This window comes from Liolophura sinensis, chromosome 13 (genome assembly GCF_032854445.1).
Source record: "Liolophura sinensis isolate JHLJ2023 chromosome 13, CUHK_Ljap_v2, whole genome shotgun sequence".
Lineage (NCBI taxonomy): Eukaryota > Metazoa > Mollusca > Polyplacophora > Chitonida > Chitonidae > Liolophura > Liolophura sinensis.
This window is the reverse complement of record NC_088307.1, coordinates 27,624,420-27,645,465: the sequence shown is the minus strand read 5'-3', so window position 1 is coordinate 27,645,465 and position 21,046 is coordinate 27,624,420. Positions and strand designations below refer to the sequence as shown.

The 21,046-nt window shown below is 40.1% G+C and overlaps 1 protein-coding gene across 1 annotated transcript; it reads left to right on the top strand.

The window, feature by feature from the left end:
• The first annotated feature begins 3,457 nt into the window (after positions 1-3,457).
• On the top strand, positions 3,458-8,994 carry LOC135480410 (uncharacterized). The gene is made up of 6 exons (XM_064760240.1): positions 3,458-3,618; positions 4,569-4,721; positions 5,045-5,191; positions 6,004-6,105; positions 6,745-6,880; positions 7,891-8,994. The coding sequence occupies exons 1-6, from the start codon at positions 3,574-3,576 to the stop codon at positions 7,989-7,991; spliced, it is 684 nt and encodes a 227-aa protein (XP_064616310.1). The 5' UTR covers positions 3,458-3,573; the 3' UTR covers positions 7,992-8,994.
• The last annotated feature ends 12,052 nt before the right edge of the window (positions 8,995-21,046 follow it).

Below are 21,046 nucleotides of genomic sequence, written 5' to 3'. Positions count from 1 at the left end.
CTTATTCCAAAATGACTCGACTTCTTGTAACGCTCTCGTAAGTAGGGTTGACAAGAGTTTGGTGGTACAGCTTCTTGAACCCGCAATAACTGGAGCCTTGTATGGGGATTTATGCATTTTATGAATCCAGTAAAGTTGTGGTATTTCTGTATGACGGGTAGGTATATTTATGCGCCTTTCTTTAAGAAAGGTTTTGTGTTTGTTAAATAGTTCCTCCAGAATACATGTAGTAGCAGAATACGTGGATGTCGTTGTAGATGCACATGGCTCTTGAACAAGAATGATAATTCTTGCAAATAAAGATGACATTATTAGGAGCCTTGTCTGCTACAGTGATGACAAATTTACTATGAAGGTCAGAGAGTGTTTCTTGCACAGTGGGATTTTTCAGAACCTGTTTAACTTTAGGCAGAGCATCAATGTCTAGACGGCGTATAGTTAAACTAACCTTCTTTTTGACAATCTCAAGCCAATCGTTAAGTACCGAAAAATCCACTTTCTCCCGTTTTGACCATATTTTAGCATACTCCTCAAGTGCCGAGATGATAGTTTTTTTCGTTTCATCGAATGTTCTCAATACTTAAGACCCCTCACAAAGAGATTCTTTAAATCATGATTCTTAATAATATTAAGGTCACCAGTCAGGACATGTTTACATTTGTCGTAGGTGAAAACTGAGAATTCACAATCACAGTTATAGCCGCCAGAAGTATACGTTGCCAAATCGGACTCCTTGATGGCATGGTAATAATTGAAAATTTTGGAAGCGATAGGCTTTGTATACTCATGGGATATGCAAGGTGGCTCTTGGATATTAAAATAATTAGGCCCAGCACTACGAACATCAGGTTCATTAAAGATGCGTGGTAGGTTAATTAAATCAAGGTCACTGTCTAAATACTTTATCTTCAGAAAGAGTCGATCGTGTTGAGTTTCAGTTGTAGTTACAGGGCGATACAATTGAAAATACGATATGTCTTGACACAGACGTACAATGTGAGGTGGAACATTAAAATTGTGTATGTTATTGGATACGTCTTGAACTACCTGTTTTAGCAAGTTCAATGGCAGTGCATATAATACTGTGCGTAGAGCATGCATGCTATTGGTGTCACACGACAATCCTACTAAATAGCTAACTGTAACGTGTTTGTGAATCGTGTTTCTGTTGAACTTCCTCCTACCATGACTGTGGGGTCTGCGTTTATGCTATTTGAATAAATTTGTTATGATGGAGTCATTTGGTTGGCTAGATGTTACATTGCCGATTCCCATATGGTTATCATTCAACACATACGGGAAGACTGAACCAATCTCTAGCATCCAGAATAGCTCACCGTCACGGATTTTACGTTCAGATTCGACATCTGTCTCAACTGCTGATGGATAAATCGATTTTATTATCTGAATGCTGAGATGGTCCCAGTCATGGTCGGAGGCAGAGAAATATTTGCCTATTAGCAATTGTTTCTTGCGCACGGACTTACGGTGCCCGTTCACCCGTAGATGTAGTTTCTGGGTGGTCTTCCCAACATACTGCTGACCACACTTCTTGCATGTTACCAAGTAAATACGGTTGTACGCAATACAACATAAGTTAACGTAGGAATTAACAAAATAACATTTACCAGTCAGTGAGAAAAGTGTCAAATGATGGACGTGTAAGACAATTGGTATGTCCACATTCGGAAATAGTTAAATGTTTGTTTGGGGAATTCAGTGTCAAACAATCCTTCAGTTGGATAGAACACGGTTTGGTACAAATACCATTTTTAATGTTCTCAGATATATCCGGTATTTGGCTGGAAATGGGTCTTAGTTCAAAGGAATCATTTATTGACTGGCCCTGGGAACATGCACCACTATTCCCAGCGTAGAACACGTCAAGTGATCATTACAGACGCAACAGACGTCTTCACGTGGCTCTCCCCACCACTCTATGAAGGCAACGATCTGTAGGCCTACAAATGATGATTCATGGCTAATGCTATAGGGCTAGCTACATAACATAATACCAAATTCTGGGTCGCCTTCTAGGATTTCCTTGCAGCCTGACAAACAACCCACGTGACTGTGTTATCGTTTTGCAACCTTCGGCCGTCACACACAATTCAACATTCGTGTATTATATTTATTACTTTTTGTGCATTTATCTGGTGTTTCTGTCATACGACGGGATCGAGCTGGAGACAATCTAGCAGACATCTAAGATTTTACATCGGCTCGAGCTTAGTTTAAACTCGAAATTTAGAAATGTACTGATAAAAAATTCAAATTCATCTGATGTCTAGGCTGTTCCTTAAGTGTCTATTGTTGTACCATATATGCAAAAATTATTGGTTCCACTGGCTAACTTAACATAACACAACTTTGCTCAACTTGTGTTTGTGTATAAATGCCTTGTTATATGAAATATACCCTGTATTGCCTAACGAGGAAATTAATTTATGTTGAATTTCATCGGAGTTACACTTACACCGTATAGACATAATCGACCATGTGCTTTTGTATATGTATATGTGTCTGCTCTCGCATACTGGACCATCAATCAAGGTCACAATTAACGAAGTTACAACATCACAAATAACGAAGTTACAACATCACAATTAACGAAGTTACAACGTCACAATTAACGAAGTTACAGAGTCACAAATAAGAAAGTTACAACATCACAATTAACGAAGTTACAGAATTAGAAATAAGAAAGTTGCAACTTCACAATTAACAAAGTTACAACATCACAATTAACAAAGTTACAACGAAGTTACAACATCACAAATAACAAAGTTAAAAGTCTCACCCACCGTATTAGGATGGTTTTGACCGTGTGCTGATAGAAGGGGTGGGTCTTGTGTACAATAAAATCATATATTATGAAATTAAATCAGACACATTTATATGTTTGTATTTTGCATTGTTTACCTACAGGAGGACGACCATCATTATGATGCTTGTAATTCTCTCTCTTTTGTGCGTCAGTCTTGGGCACATTTCGTTTTTCCTCGCCTCATTTCCTGGGATAGGCCTGACATGATAACATGTCAAACATCAAGATCCGGGTCATTGTATGAGGAAATCTGTCGCCTGTGCAGACAGTAAACAGTGTAATGTGACACTAGCTTTGAAGGATGCGGGCTCAGGCGGTGCAGGTCCCTGTGAAAGAACGCTTTTTAACACCTTCAGTTTACACAGTCTTTCCATTACAACGGCTCAAGGAGCACGTCCTCGTCTTCTATGGTCTTACTAAGTTGATCAGTTCAGAAAACAGCTACTTTTCTCTTTTTTTAAGTGGACACATTTATGCGAGAATTAACATTTTACTGCAAATAAGCCGAAATTCGATATATGACTTCTCCGAGATCAGATCTTCCTCACTGGTCGGTGCTGAACCAATCGGAACCTACATCCTTGTTGACGCCATTTCTACTGGCTGATAAACAAACTCAATTACACACAACATGAGGACTTGTATAAAAACGGAATGTGTTCTATTAGCCAGTTCTGCACCGATGTCCAACCTGCCTAAACTTCCTCTCAGCTAAATAAACCGGCAGCTGCTTTATATTCGTCAACATGACCGGAACGAAAATGGCACAAGAGTCCGATTTCTGTAAATTGGTAAGTTTCCCTATTGGCGGATAAAGAGTCCGCGTGCTTGGTCCCTTTGTAGTGTTTTTTTGTAATGTAATTGTTTGTAAGTATGATAAAAACATAGCATTTTGCGGGATTGTACTCTAGTGACATCTGATAAATTGGGATGTGTGAGTTGCTACCATTTCATCTTCTACTTGAACAGTTAGAATAAAACCTGAGCTAAGATCATATTCTTACAAATTTACCACGTTACAAATGTTTACAAAATGATGTCATCTGACTAGTTTATCTTACATGTATGTCAAATCAACATTGATGGTGTTGTATTCCACAACAGAAACATTTAAAATGTTTTAATCTAAAATTATTTTACAGGCTGCAAACAATCAATACGTGGAGAGACTTTCTAAACTGTTGGCATTAACATTTATTTAGTTTTTTGTGTATATCATTTGAGTTTTAACTTAATGCTGTTGAACGCAATGTTTCATTTTCCATTTTCCCTCTTTTTGACATGAAGTTTTGCTTCCACGTCAGAGATGGTATCGCAACAATAGATATGCTGTAAAACTAGGCCTCAGTATACAGCGCGTGGGAAGCACAGAGCGCATGTCATTGTAATGGCTAAGTTATTTATTTATTTGTTTGATGATTAAAAGGTTACTAAACAAAAATTTCAATTATACGACGACGACCAGCAGTATGGTGGGAGGAAACAGGGCAGAATCCGGGGGAAATCTACAACCATCCACAAGCTGCTGTCAGACCTTCCCGCGTTCGCCCGGAGAGGAAGGGATTGTTCATAATGGATTCCTGGATGTTATGTAGTTTGCAATAAGGTGTACCTTTTGGACTTTTTCTTAGGATTTGGTGTCAAATTTTCAACTCTCCATCCATGCAGTATTAAGTGCCAAAAGAAGAATATGACAAAATAAAACAAATAGTAAAGCACGAACAACATACTATTCTTCCAGACATATCCGGAAGGAAACCTACCCAGTAGAGGAGAGAGAAGGCGTCCAGTGCTTATAGCCGCGATTGCTTCACTCTCCACGGCACTGGTCCTTGGCTCCATCGTCTTTGGTGTCATATTCTACCTTCAACAAAACAAAGCAGAGAAACCCGAGGTAAGAAAACGATGTTGAATATTTTGTGTTCGTAAATGATGTTAATGTATAATTCCGGTGTATTTTTTTTATCTACCTCGCAAATCAGTGTAATATTTTTGTGCTTTGCCTCAAACCAAACATTCATATATCAGCCGTTAACCAAAATGGACGTTCCAGTTCAAATATCGCAAGAAAACTTTCTATGGCGCTGTAACGCAATATTTTCATAATTAGTTTCACAGAATTTGTAAATGAAGATTGAATTTAATGTTCTACTTAAAATGTAACAAAGTTGAAAAATGACGTTTAGAAATCGTTTTCATGAACTCCATATATCTCAGTGGATATCTTGGGTCCGTAATGCCGGAGATGTGGACATCCACGAGTCGGTTTTGATTAATGACAAAGAAAAAACGATTCTCATGGTGTCGGCGGAGGCTTACAGGATTCACGAGGAGAACTCTATGGCCCTTCACGACTTCAAACTTGTGAGTACCTGTATTAACATTCACCGCACACAGTATTCACCGCACACAATATTCACTGCACTGTGTTAGCCGCTTCATCAACGCTCCCGCTGGAAACAAGCGTTCAATACCATATTGGGGCATTTACCAGTTTTTAACATCTGCAATCGTCTGGTTCCATCTGGATTCAGTATATACTGTGTTTAGTGTCTGACGTCTTTGGTATGGCCTTTCTCTGAGGCAGCACAAAAATGATATATCGGCTTAGTGTCCAGCTTCCTACAGCCACATACCTACATATACACTGATCAGGCAGGTTAAAATGTGAACATAACACTTGTCAGAGCTGCAGGCCATGCCCACAAGGGGTATATGAAATTTAAACCCTGCCAAGCTGAATTAGTGCGCAGGCTGATGGTCAGAAACCCTTTATCACATCGGGCGACGCCGTATAATGACTCAGCTAAAAGTTGAACGGTTATATGAATGACGCATGTATGGGCTAAATATGAATTTTTATAGTGAACAGAAAAGAATGTCATTTAACGTGAATAAGTAACGGGAGTAGGCCTATATAATAAGTAACGGAATATATGTAACGGGAGCAGCTTGTTTGTGCTTATACTACCAGCAGCTTGTGGAAATTCCCTTTTAGCTCACTTGACAGAGCGCTGTACTTCGGCTTCTGACACTTGAGTTCGAATCCTGGTGTGATTTACGTAAATAGTGAAATCCTTCAACCAGTACATATGTATAAAATATGACCTCTTACTTTCGGGGCCGTGTTTACGGCTTAGCTCTGATATAAGGTGGTGCGTTTTCTGTCCAACTAGGGTTACGTGGCGCTGAGAGACTTTGGAAGGGGCATGTGCTTGGTTACCAAGGTGAAAATCCCGGATTTCCGGTCCGTCAAGCAGATGTTGGAAGACAGACGAGTATGTCAGCCTATTGGCCTCTATCTTCAGGGTCTATTTTGCCAAACATTGAGGACTAAGTATAGTATAATCGATTTATTTACTTCTGCAATGTTGCGTTGCGTGCAAGAAATTTGGGTCTTCGTGGCCGAGGAGTTTAGCGTGCTAGCGCAGTTCAATGACTAAAAGCCTCTCACCAATGCGGTCTCTGTGAGTGCAAGCCCAGCTCATGCTGGCTTCCTCTTAGGTCGTACGTGGAAAGGCCATGCGTTTCCCCCAACCATAAAGCTGGTCGCCGGTGTACAAGTGAGCACGACGTAAAACAGACGATAGTCAGAAAAAATATCTCAACTTTGCTTTTTCTTAACAATAAACTTGTTGTTTTATCGTAGTAGTGAATAGCTTAGGGTCAGAATACGTATTGTAAACTTATAACACAAGATCACGCGAAACTGCAAATTGAGACAAATGAAAGACTACAGTAATAACGGCGATTAAAATGTGACATGTCTAATTAGCAAAGTGAGACATATTATGATTTACAAACTTGCTATTGTGGCACGCTAAAATTTTTTTTTTATTTTTCTTTTAATTTGAGTATACGCATAATCAACTAAGCAGTAGGAAGAGTCTTTACTACATGCATTTCATCTCTGTTAGGGCAAAACACTCGACCTTCAACCATTAAAGCAAGGTGAAGCACAGCTCCGCAATATGACGTCATCAGAATTGGGGCCCATTTTGAGCAAGTTTTGCGACGGAGTTCCAGCTCATTGGTTCGATGTCAAGGAGACGGGTGAGTCGTTTTCATAATTAACTGACTTTTGTACTTAGGTTCGTTCCACGATTTGTTGTGTGCTTCACGATCTCTGATTGCTTTTTCCAAAATATGTAAGAGTCTGTGCAACAGTTGCTGAAATGTTTACCCATCGTATTAACAGTCTCTGAAATGTTTCATGTAGTGTGGTAAAGTCATTTACGTCCCTTGTCATGTAATATACATATAAAACAGGTAGGTACCCGTAGAAAGAACAACAAATCTGCATCTAAATATCTGTAAGCATATTGTGTAGATTCTGTTTTCACTAGATTAAATGAAGTCAAATAGTTTGATTGTCATCTGCTGTCAGCTACGTCACATAACATCTGCCCAGCATATAATGATGAATAATTAACTTTCCGCTAACTTTACTTATAACGAAAATAACTAACTTTAGTTAACTTTTCGTTAACTTTACTTCTAAAATGTGTTCTTGTACATGAAACTGAATCTGGCATGCATGTTTCAGAGCCAGAAAAAAAGTCGGTGTGATGTTATTGTCGACTTTATCCGTATTGCCCATAATACCCACCTTACAACCAAAATATCTGCTTGCACTTACTTCAGTGAAGAAATCTAACTAAACAGTAAAGGGTGTTTCAGATACAGCTTTAAATGTTTTTTCTACATAAGCTTTGTTCGCTTTTTCTTTCCGTTAAGTTTCAAAAAGTTTCATATATAGTTTCATGTGTAGTTCAAAAAGTCAGTTACAACAAGCACAATTGTTGCTTTTTTACTCAAACACCGATGAATCAATCCCAACTGATCTACACAATCAGTAAATCATTCAAGCAACCAGCCCTCCAACTAAACAACACAGAAACTAATCCACAATCAATGGATTAATCAGTCGATGAACAAACCACCCAACAATCTAACCTACCAATTAACGAATGAATCAATCAACCAATCAATCAGTCAATCAATCAATAAATCTGTCAATTAACTAGTCTTTATCCCTACGTATTTTCATTCTACCCTGGCAGCTGTTGAGAAGAGAGCAGTTGACCCGGGACTGCAGGGACCTCCACGCCTGGACGAACTGACAGTCGCGTGCCTACATATGCGATGTGAACTACCTTTGTGACCATGCAGTTCTGGTTGACATTTGCTTTGCTTTTTTTTTGAACGATTGTCAAATTTCACCAGAATGACGATTTGGTCAACTTGACGGGTCACCAGTTATATTAACACACCTCCATTGGAGTACGAATCATACGGCATTCGGGATCATGTCTGTAACCAGAATTTTGTCGAGGAAATCAAATGGTGTTTAGGGCAAACCCATGTGGCTTAAAAGATGTATGACTAACCTTGTGGCACAAAAATCATAGACTAAACCAGCTGACTGGAGTTTCGAACCCGGGACCTCCTTCATCAAGTACTGGACGATCCACACTGAGCCCATACAGTATCTTTTCTGATCAATCTATAATTTAAAACGGTTCATTTATTGCTCGAGGGGTCTGAGTGCAAGAGGACTTTGAATTTCTTCCTAGATACCGCTTCTGTTGCAAATGTGTGCTTGTTTTCTGTATATTTGTTTTTCGAGATCCTTTTTAGAACACTTTTTAACAACTTAATTATTGTTTGTTAATTTTATGCCAAAAACATTAAAAAGGCAATGTTTTGGTTACAATGTGGAAACATATCTTGTTCCATTTATTCCACTTGTTCTGTATAGACAGAGTGTTAGGAAGTGTGTAATTTGCTACCATCACATTTACATGAACTGTTAGAACAAAATCCTAACTGAAGAAAATATACAGAAGGCTGTATTTCACCCGTAATACATGTGACCATTTGCCATGGGTCACATTGTCGTCGCTTCTCTTGTTTTTATGCTGTATTCTTTTATACTTGAATGCCATTGTATATTAAAATTTATTAGAATACAACAATTTGAGTAATTCTAGTCCAGTGACCTCTAATTGCAACTAACATCAATGTCTGTTGTTTTATCTAATTTCCCTAGGGCATATTTCTAGGGGCTGTTTACGTTGCTGCTCTTTAAGCATATACATGAACAGTTAGAATAAAACTCTAACTGAGATAAATTGACAGGAGACCGTATTTCACCACTATCACGTGTGACCATTTGCCAACAATCACACTGTTGTCAATGCTCTGGTTTTACTCTCTGTGTTGTTGTCTTATATATTATATTTTTTTCATATCTAACCCTTTTTGTGTCTCGAACAATTTAACAACTGACGTGAGTCTCGGTGTTCATGGGTCGAATGCTTTATTTAGTCACATTCGGCTCGATACCATACATGGAAAATGAGCAGCTTCCTTACCTGGCAACACTTGTTACAACACAAGACTCCACAACCATCACTCACTGAGACAATACTGTACATGACTTTCATTTTGTCTTCACAGCTAACCCCGTCCGTCTGGATAATGACACAGCGCCTTACCAGATTCACGGCGTTCAGGACATCGTTAATGGGTTTGATTCCCAGTACGGATTTTTTAACTCCATTCTCTCCCTGCAAATACCTGGCTACGCCGTTTGCGGAGCTATGCTGATCAGCGCAACCAGGGCGATCACTGCAGCGCATTGTCTAGATGATGTGAGTTAGTCATACATCTATCAAGCCACATGGGTTTGCCCTAAACACCATTTGATTTCCTCGACAAAACTCTGGTTACAGACATGATCCCGAATGCCGCTACAAGGTGAAACGTCAACGGAATAGACAAATTACTACAGCAATTTGAAAAGGTAAACTTACCCGCCGTAATGGCTAGAAGGCAACAGAAGAGCAGTCCGGAAACCATCTTGATTCTGTGATGTTCTCTACGAGAATGATTTGTCGGTGGAAATACCTGTGGCATTTATACACCATCGGAATGCACCATATGGTTTTCTGGCCATTGTTGACTTAGTGGATATCTTTGTCTACCCACTGTTACGGTGTTGAAAACAGCAACAGAAAACAGACTCAGTGACTCAATATTACAATGTAAACAATGCTTTATATATAAAATGAGACGTACAGTTTTACAGACAGTTCAACAACAACAACATAAAAAACATACACATCAGTATTACCGGTCTTTAAAAGTTTCCAGTTCACCTTTGCATCCCAAGGAACGTATTCCAGGAAATCCAACATACAAACCATGGGATAAACACACAATTCACACAAGTCACAAATTGTGCCAGTCAGGTACTTCGCTAGGTTAGCGAACGCGAACACAGTACACAGGTTACACAGAACTGGAACAGTCAAGCCTTTGAATGACGCCACAACACAGGGTAAATCCAGGCTTAAAGGCATAATCCACTTTAGAACAGTCACAGCTCCCGCAGTAACTCACAAACGAGCCGTTCAGAGACATCGAGTAATGTCACCTTGTGGCTGAACGAACGTCCTTTGCAAAACTGAAAACTTCAGCTTAGAGTCCGTGACGACCTTGTCGGTCAGGTGAGGTCAGCGTGTTAAACAAATTACACAGCCAACACTGTATAATCATAATAAAGTTCCGAACACCAATAAACGTGACTTCCGCAGAAATTCACTTAAACCAGACATCAGTACAACTGTGGTACACAAAAGGTGCCGGCATAGAGATCTGTCCTCCCAAACGAAACTGGCATCACCAGCTCATATCAATATAATGGACTCGATACGAGAGCGTCGCACACTCTCCTGGCTCCCAGTGGATTCAACTATTCTTAAACACAGAATTAACAGCCAACGAAATAAACGAAGCATTGGACAAGGTGCTTTCGATCTGGTCCGCGCTGTACACATATAACAGGGCCTGTTATGCTTTCACAAATGTCCGCAGACTAACAGTACATGAAAACGTTAAATAGTCATACATAACACCACTTAGTATCACTATTATTCACAATGTCCCTGCTCTTTTTCGATTTTGATAAACAACTTAGCATTTCTCCTGCCCGATGTTGCTTCTGATATGTTTCCGCATTGTTCACCAGCACGTGGGTTGGTACTGTTACAAGAGATTGAAACTTCAGTGAAAGGAATTTCACCAGGGGGCAGAGAAACGGTTTGGTATGAAAACAAAAGACTTCGTGAACCGCCACTTAACGTAAAAATATCTCAAAGGCAGAGGACAAATGGACATTTGGGGTAAAATACGCAGGTGTGATATTAGTTTATCTACAAAGCTGGAATTTCAGGACTGTAAGAAGACTCCCAACCAGATTTTGGTGCGCACGATGCATGAAAACAACTCAGTGCAACATCTCACCACATTTTTTACAAAGTTAATTTGAGTCATCTAAAGATCGATATTTAAATTTTGAAGACGGTTCACTAGATTGTACAGAATCCCAAAATTGGTAATTGTGGCTTTGTGACGCATATAGGTACAAATTCATCAGAATATTCGTTTTTGCAGCCACCTACAACTCAACTCATTTAATATATCTTAAAGTTCTTTGGTATTTTTATCAGCTTTAAATTACCGGTAGGATTAATTCTAAACACGATTTAATAGTCTCAATTTGGAGCCTTTGAACATGGATGATATTATCATGATGAGGAAACACCCACAACCACCAATGTCTTCCTGACAGCTCTTCACACAACACAAACCCACACAACCACCAATGTCTTCCTGACAGCAAGTCACACAATACAAACCCACACAACCACCAACGTCTTCCTGACAGCACTTCACACAACACAATCCCACACAACCACCAATGTCTTCCTGACAGCAAGTCACACAACACAAACCCGCACAACCACCAACGTCTTCCTGACAGCAGTTCACACAACACAGGCAACCAAAACCACCAATGTCTTCCTGACAGCAAGTCACACAATACAAACCAACACAAACCAACGTCTTCCTGACAGCACTTCACACAACACAAGCACCCACAACCACCAATGTCTTCCTGACAGCAAGTCACACAACACAAACCCACACAACCACCAACGTCTTCCTGACAGCACTTCACACAACACAAGCACCCACAACCACCAACGTCTTCCTGACAGCACTTTACAAAACACAAACCCACACAGCCAACAACGTCTTAGTAACAGCACTTCACACAACACAAACCCATACAACAATTGTTGTCTTCCCGTCAACATTTTACACAACACAAACCCACGCAACCATCATAGTCTTCTTAACAGCACTTCACACAACACAAACCCACACAACCATCATTGTCTTGTTGTCAGCACTTCACACAACACAAACCCACACAAAAACCAATGTCTACCTGACAGCACTTCACACAACATAAACCCACACAACCATTGTTTTCTTCCTGACAGCACTTCACACAACACAAACCCTCATAATCATCATTGTCTTCCTGACTGCACTTCACACAACGCAAAGCCACACAACCATCATTGTCTTCCTGACAGCACTTCACACAACACAAACCCACACAATCATCATTGCCTTCTTGACAGCACTTCAAACAAAACAAACCTACACAACCATTGTTGTCTTCCTGACAACACTTCAAACAACACAAACCCACACAACCATCATTGTCTTTCTGACTGCACTTCACACAACACAAACCCGTACAACCATCATTTTCTTCCTGACAACACTTCAAACAGCACAAACCCACAAAACCATTGTTGTCTTAATGACAACACTTCACACAACACAAGCCTTTACAACCACCATTATCTTCAGAGCAACACTTCACACAACAATAGTCTCCACAACCACCATTGTCTCCTTGAGAACACTTCACACAACACAAGCACGCACAACCACCATTGTCTTGTTGTGTGATGTGTAAAGTTTTGTCAGGGAGATAATGGTGATTTTGGGGGCTTGTGGTGTGTGAAGTGTTCTCAGGAAGACAAAGGTGGGTGTTGGGGGGGGGGGGGGGGAGGAGGCTTGGGTTGTTTGAAGAGCTGAAATGGAGACAGTGGTGGCTGAGGAACAGTGCATTGTCTCCCCGAAAACACTTTACATAACATACGCGCCCATAACTACCATTGTCCTCTTACCAAACTCCACACAACACAAGCGCCCATAACTACCATTGTCCTCTTACCAAACTCCACACAACACAAGCAACCACAACCACCATTGTCTCGCAGACCGCACTTCACACACCATAAACCGCCCACAACCAAAATTGTCTCCCTGACAACACTTTACATAGCATAAGCGCGCATAACTACAATTGTCTTCTTACCAAACTCCACACAACACAATCACCCACAATCACCGTTGTCTCGCTGACAACACTTCACTCAGCACTAACCCTGAAATTACCATTGTCTGCATGACAGCACTTAACACAAAAAACAAGCTCACGGAACCAAGATTGTCTCTCTGACAAAAACTTCTCACAACACAAGCACCTAAAACCACCATTACCTCCGTGACAATACTTTACACAACACCGCCATTGTCCTAGCGACCTTACACAAAAAACTTCACACAAAAGAAGCGCCCATAGTCAACACTGTCTCCATGACAACGCTTTACACAGCACAGGCACCCACAACCACCATTGTCCCCCTGACCGCACTGCACACAACACAAGCCCACCACAACCACTATTTTCTCCGTTACAAAACTTAACACAACAGAATCCTCCACAACCACTACGTCTCCCTTACAAAACCTAATACAACACTATCCTCCGCAACCACCACATCTCCCTTACAAAACTTAACATTACACAATCCTCCGCAACAACCACTGACTCCCTTACACAATTTAACACCACACAGTTCTCCGCAACCACCATTGCCTCTCTCACTAAACTTAACACAACACAATCCTCCATAACCATCACGCCTCCCTTACAAAACTTAACACAACACAATCCTCCGCAACCACCACGTCTCCCTTACAAAATTTAACACCACAGAGTCCTCTGCAACCACCATTGCCTCCCTTACAAAACGTAACACAACACAATCCTCCACAACCACCATTGCCCCATGGAGTTGCCATGTTTGTGAAGTATTTACTCAAAGCAAGTTGATTTACTTTAAAAAACCATAAACCTGCAGATGCTTTTCTTGATATTTAAATTATCAGCAGCAAATGGCCTTCCCGTTATTCCAATTCTAACGGATGTCATGAAATTATGTTTTTAATTTTAGATTTCAGCAAGATTATGGAACCAGCTTTAATATAAATTTGTTTGGATAGAGATATGCTGCAGAAAAGAAGCCACTTGTTCATACCTGCGTATTCCAAAGCTTCTGTTCAAAAAAGTGTTTACCTGGACGGTGAAATAAGACAACAAGGTAATGTGTGAATTTGCTTGTGTTTATACTTTTGTGTAGGTATGATATTACCGACTGCTAGCATTTTTCATTAGTTTGTTTTATGCACTTTTCCTTTGCTTAATGTTTCCTTGAATGTACATGTTTGCATTCAGTTGAAAATTTTTGAACACACAAGGTGAAATGAGTTACCAAATAAAAAAGGCAATGTTTTCAAGAAGTTATTTTTCTCAAAAAACCGGGTGTGGTTTTATTTGGTTAAAAATGAGATTAAGAGCTGTTCTGGTTTAACATATGAAAAAAAAATGTTTGCAAGAAGACACTTGTCTTGCCTCACAGAGCAGGGTGTGGTTACAGTTAGCTATAAATAAGTTTAAATGTTGTTCTGGTTTAACATATGATAAAACAATGTTTGCAAGAGCAGACTTTTCTGGGTTTACAGAAAAGTGCGTGGTTATATTTGGTTATAAATGAGCCTAAATGTTGTTCTCGTTTAACATATGAAAAAACAGTGTTTGGAAAACCACATTTTCCTGGGCGCACAGAATAGGGTGAACTTATATCAGTCGGCACTACAAGTAGAGTAGCGGCAGAGTTACACAGATGAAAAGCATGCACTGGGAATTGTTTATGGGCAACCATTCATCAATATCCTGTCACCATTATTATATTATAGTATAATAGTTGTATTATAGTATAGCTGATTTATAAATTTGTCATCAATTGACTTGACACAAATATGTTTTATTCTATACACCTTTGCTATTAATGATTGTAATTCCAGCCATCCTCACGCCTGCATCCAACATGTTGAGGAAGATATTGTTAGCACTTTGCTTGGTCGGGTTACTGGAAGCGGGCGCCATTGGTAAGTTTGTGCTTTTCATTTCCATTTCTTTACCTGCGTGTCAAATATACGACGACAGAAAATGAAAATGAAAATATGGATAACGTTTTTAGCTATATCATTATCACATATTAACACATTCATGCACATTTACATGAGTTATACTTGGTGAGGCTGTTAATTTATCCTAAAGATAAGACTTTCTAATATAAGCAAACCTCGGGCACTTATGTGCACATGTAGTTGATTATAATCTCAAGTTTACTTAGCAGCGGCAATACTATTGGAGCCTATGCCAAGGCTTATTTTTTAGCAACGAAATATTGAACAGGAAGATAACAATCTAAGTTTTAATGTAAACCTAGTAGTTATCTTTGCATATATTGACTTTCTGTACCTGAAATTAATGGCTATGATCATTATTATTCATATGAACTCCACCAATAAGAATGACAGAGGTTACAATATGATCATTAATGTAGCATACGACACATTCAAATAATTCAAAAAGCCGCTAAGGCGTTCAATGATCTTTATACATTTTTGAATCTTTATTCACGTAACAGGTTATTAAATGTAATTTACGCTCATTGGTTTTATATTAATACACTTCTCATCATTCCCTGGTCCCCGTGGTTAGCATCCCAGCGCAGCTGAATGACCCAGTGGCCCCTTACCAATGCGATCGCTGTGAGTTGCTCTCCGACCTTACATGGGAAGGTCTTGCAACAACATACGAATAGTCGGAGGTTTCCCCCGGGCTCTGTCATAATGCTAGCCGTCGTTTAAGTGAAATGTTCTTGAGTACGGCGTAAAACACCAATCAAATAAATAAATTGATCCCGCCTCAGACAGTCCGATTTTCATTGGACAACATCGGTCAAGTGGGATACGGATATGTTCTTGAATCCTGCAGACGACGTCAAATGTGTCTGCTGAGTAGGCTATCTCCATTTGTTGAGTAGTGAATACACTTAACAAATGGAGATACTGCGCAAAACACCAATTAAATAAATAAATAAATCACATAAACATAAGTGGCCCTAATATCGGGCCTTTGCAGCACCCAGATGTTACAGAAAGGACGCCTTGGCCGTATTCAGAAATCGATAAATAACCATTTGTAAAATTTTACGTTCCAGGATCTCTAATTTTCAGCCAAATGATGACTTTTAGAAATCTGAAAGTGTTATTATGATATAAACAGGTGTGTCCTACGGGGATCCATTATAGACTTTTGTACTCGCTTTCAGGCTATAGTACTGAACTGATTCAGGTATAGAATACCTTTGAGGCATGTAACAGCTTTACTGACCATTATACCTGTTATTTTTTCTGCCCCGGAACAATTCCAACGGAACAAAATACTACTTTCACGAGGCCACGAATTCAATCTTGTGCAAATTAAAGAAATATCTAAAGGCATGGCCATCGCCTGGGAAACTGTGATGCTAAAGTTTTCTGGAGTTCAACTCATTGGAACGTAAGTTATATGTATTAACATTTAAAAGTGTAAGAATATATAGTGAAAAAGATTCTAAGGAGGCCTGATACCGAAGATGGTAAGTATATGTAAGTTTATTACGACTCAGGCTCAGAACATGACATCAGATCAATTGAACCATTTGTGGAAATTAAATGGCGCTTTTAATCATAACCATAGTAAGAAATTTTGATATCTTACTTTGAAGTACAATGTTTTTGGACTTAAAAATGTTCTTAATTTAAACATTCTGGGCTGAGTTTAACAATGTTTTGGCAGAAAAGGGACTTTTAGTGTAATTTAGCAGACTCTGCAACATAACGGTATTCATCGGCAGCGTCACAAATTACATAATTTACACGAACACACAAAAGTCCTGCCGTTACTGCAGGCTTTACTCGGAATCAGCTCTCCTCATTTTAATTATTTCCAATGTTGTTTTTGTACCAGAGAAGTGACGGTGTTACAATACCTGGATGGAAAGGCGAAAATAAGATTAGGTCATTCAACTATTTGAGGTGAGAATGTCTTTAAATATATCGTCATAGAAAAACGATGCAGAACCAAGTGGAGTGTTACTCAATATGCCGTCTAATGAGGTTCTTTGGATACCTTTTCTTCGAAACAGACCTGCCCTGATAATCCAACACAGAGTGCAAACTGATTTCCTGAACTCATGATGTTGACAAACTATAAATCTTCTGGACAGATCTATATTTCAACAATAAAATATGTTTACTGTTATGTAAAACAGCCAAAAAACTATCTATCAAGCGAGTTTTTTTTTTTTTTCGTTATTTATATTATGCAGGTAGCAACACCAACTAGTGCAGTATTATACAGTTTTAAATGGGTTCAAAGGTCAAATCCATGACTCTCTATGGATTTTCGGCACGGACTTAGTAAAACCTCAACAAAGTAAGATTTAACAGACCTGATACTGATTAAATTCTCACTAAAGTTAGATGTGACAAGCTTGGTATTGGCCAATTCTCACTGGTCAGTCTCATTGTAGTCAGTTGTGACAACTCTAGCAGTAGTCCATTCTCACTGGTCAGTCTCATTGTAGTCAGTTGTGACAAGTCTAGCATTAGTCCATTCTCACTGGTCAGTCTCACCAAAGTCAGATGTGACAAGTCTAGTATTGGCCCATTCTCACTGGTCAGTCTCACCAAAGTCATTTATGGCATGTCTAGTATTGGTCCATTCTCACTGGTCACCTCACTAAAGTCACATACGACAAGTCTAGTATTGGTCCATTCTTACTGGTCAGTCTCACAATAGTCAGGTGTGACATGTCTAGAACTGGTCCATTATCACTGGTCGGTCTCAGAAAAGTCAGATGTGACGAGTCTAGTATTGGTCCGTTCTCAATGGTCAGTCTCACCAAAGTCAGATGTGACGAGTCTAGTATTGATCCATTCTCAATGGTCAGTCTCACGAGTCGGATGTGACAAGTCCAGTATTGGTCCATTCTCACTGGTCAGTCTAACTAAAGTCAGATGAGACAAGTCTAGCATTGGTCAATTCTCACTGGTCAGTCTCACCAAAGCCAGTTGTGACAAGTCTAGCATTGGTCCATTCTCACTGGTCAGTCTCACCAAAGTCAGGTGTGACAAGTCTAGTATTGGTCCAATCTCACTGGTCAGTCTCACCAAAGCCAGTTGTGACAAGTCTAGCATTGGTCCATTCTCAATGGTCAGTCTCACTTAAGTCAGATGTGACAAGTCTAGCATTGGTCCATTCTCACTGGTCAGTCTCACCAAAGTCAGGTGTGACAAGTCTAGCATTGGTCAATTCTCACTGGTCAGTCTCACCAAAGCCAGGTGTGACAAGTCTAGCATTGGTCCATTCTCACTGGTCAGTCTCACCAAAGTCAGGTGTGACAAGTCTAGTATTGGTCCATTCTCAATGGTCAGTCTCACTTAAGTCAGATGTGACAAGTCTAGTATTGGTCCATTCTCACTGGTCAGTCTCACCAAAGCCAGGTGTGACAAGTCTAGCATTGGTCCATTCTCACTGGTCAGTCTCACCAAAGTCAGGTGTGACAAGTCTAGTATTGGTCCAATCTCACTGGTCAGTCTCACTTAAGTCAGGTGTGACAAGTCTAGTATTGGTCCAATCTCACTGGTCAGTCTCACAAAGTCAGGTGTGACAAGTCTAGTATTGGTCCAATCTCACTGGTCAGTCTCACTTAAGTCAGATGTGACAAGTCTAGTATTGGTCCATTCTCACTGGTCAGTCTCACCAAAGTCAGGTGTGACAAGTCTAGTATTGGTCCAATCTCACTGGTCAGTCTCACTTTAAGGTCAGTTGTGACAAGTCTAGTATTGGTCCAATCTCACTGGTCAGTCTCACCAAAGTCAGGTGTGACAAGTCTAGTATTGGTCCAATCTCACTGGTCAGTCTCACTTAAGTCAGATGTGACAAGTCTAGTATTGGGTCCAATCTCACTGGTCAGTCTCACTTAAGTCAGATGTGACAAGTCTAGTATTGGTCCAATCTCACTGGTCAGTCTCACTTAAGTCAGATGTGACAAGTCTAGTATTGGTCCAATCTCACTGGTCAGTCTCACTTAAGTCAGATTGTGACAAGTCTAGTATTGGTCCAATCTCACTGGTCAGTCTCACTTAAGTCAGTTGTGACAAGTCTAGTATTGGTCCAATCTCACTGGTCAGTCTCACCAAAGTCAGGTGTGACAAGTCTAGCATTGGTCCAATCTCACTGGTCAGTCTCACTTAAGTCAGATGTGACAAGTCTAAATTGGTTTATTCTCATTGGTTCAATCTCACTAAAGTTAAGCTTGACATATAGAGCTATCCTTCAGACTCAGGTGTGACCTAATGCTGATGTGACAGGTCTGGTACTGGTTCACTCTCACTATAGTCAGATGTGACAGAGCTAATACTGTTTCAATCTCACTATAGTCAGATGTGAGAGGCCTAATACTGCTTTAATATCAATATATTCAAATGAGACAGCCTCTTTACCGAGTTTGTTTTTGTGGTATTAATCGTCGTTTTTCCGAATTGACCTTGCGAGTATTATCTTGAACGTCTGTATTGGTTGACGGCTGCTATACAAATGTCTGTTTTGAGGCATAGGTTTGCTAAAATCACTGAGTCAGTAAGCTACTCGATCCGGTTAGTTGTCCTCGCCTTGCGTCCATCATAGCTGCAGTCTGCCAATATAAGGCCTCTATGGTTCGACCTTGGCTGAAAAATATGGAGGGAAGCACAACTCTATGGCTTTAAAACCAGTCTCCCTGGCCACATCACAATGCACTGAGCAATGATTCCAATGCTGAGTAGCGTCCCTTCACTACATTGTAATCCCAGTACTGAGTAGCGTCCCTTCACCACATTGTGATCCCAGTGATGAGTGGCGTCCCTTCACCACATTGTGATCCCAGTGCTGAATGGCTTCCCTTCACCACATCACAATGCACTCAGAAATGATTCCAGTAATGATGCACTCAGTAATGATCCCAGTGCTGAGTAGCGTCCCTTCACCACATTGCGATCCCAGTGATGAGTGGCGTCCCTTCACCACATTGTGATCCCAGTGCTGAATGGCTTCCTTCACCACATCACAATGCACTCAGTAATGATTCCAGTAATGATGCACTCAGTAATGATCCCAGTGCTGAGTAGCGTCCCTTCACCACATTGTGATCCCAATGTTGAGTATAAAAATGTGCAGGTAGTGTTCCCTAACCACACAATAATGTGCTGTGTAGTGTCCCCCAAACACATAATAATTTGTTTGGTAGTGTCCCTAACCACACAAAAAAGTGCTGTGTAGTGTCCCCCAAACACATAATATTGTGCTTGGGTAGTGTTCCCTAACCAAATAATCATGTGCTGTGTAGAGTCTCCTAACCAGATAATAATGTGCTGGGTATTGTCCCCTAACCACATAATAATGCACTGGGTAGTGTCCCCTAACCACACAATAATGTGCTGTGTAGTGTCCACCAAACACATAATAATTTGCTGGGTAGTGTTCCCTAACCACACAATAATGTGCTGTGTAGTGTCCCCCTAACACATAATATTGTGTTGGGTAGTGTTCCCCTAACCAAATAATAATGTGCTGTATAGTGTCCCCTAACCAAATAATAATGTGCAGGGTAGTGTCCCCTAACCACATAATATTGTGCTGGGTAGAGTTCCCTAACCACATGGGTAATAATGCCTAGGTACTTCTTAAAGCACTAGGTAATGGTTCATAATTACATCATAATGCACTGGTGGGCGATCCCCAACCACGTCATAATGCACTGGGTAATGATCCTTTGGTACATGATAATACACTGGGTAATAATGCGAAAGTACCTCATAATGTACTGGGTGATGATCCCTAAGACCCACCATAATGAGCTGAATAATGATTCCTAAGTACATTATAATGCACTGGGTAATAATGCGAAAGTACATCATAATGCACTGGGTAATGATCCTTGAGTATATCATAATGCACTGGGTAAAGATCCCTGGGTACATCATAATGCACTGGGTAGATGATTTTAATACATCACAATGCACTGGGTAAAGGTTCCTAATCACTTATCTATTTATTTATCACTGTAC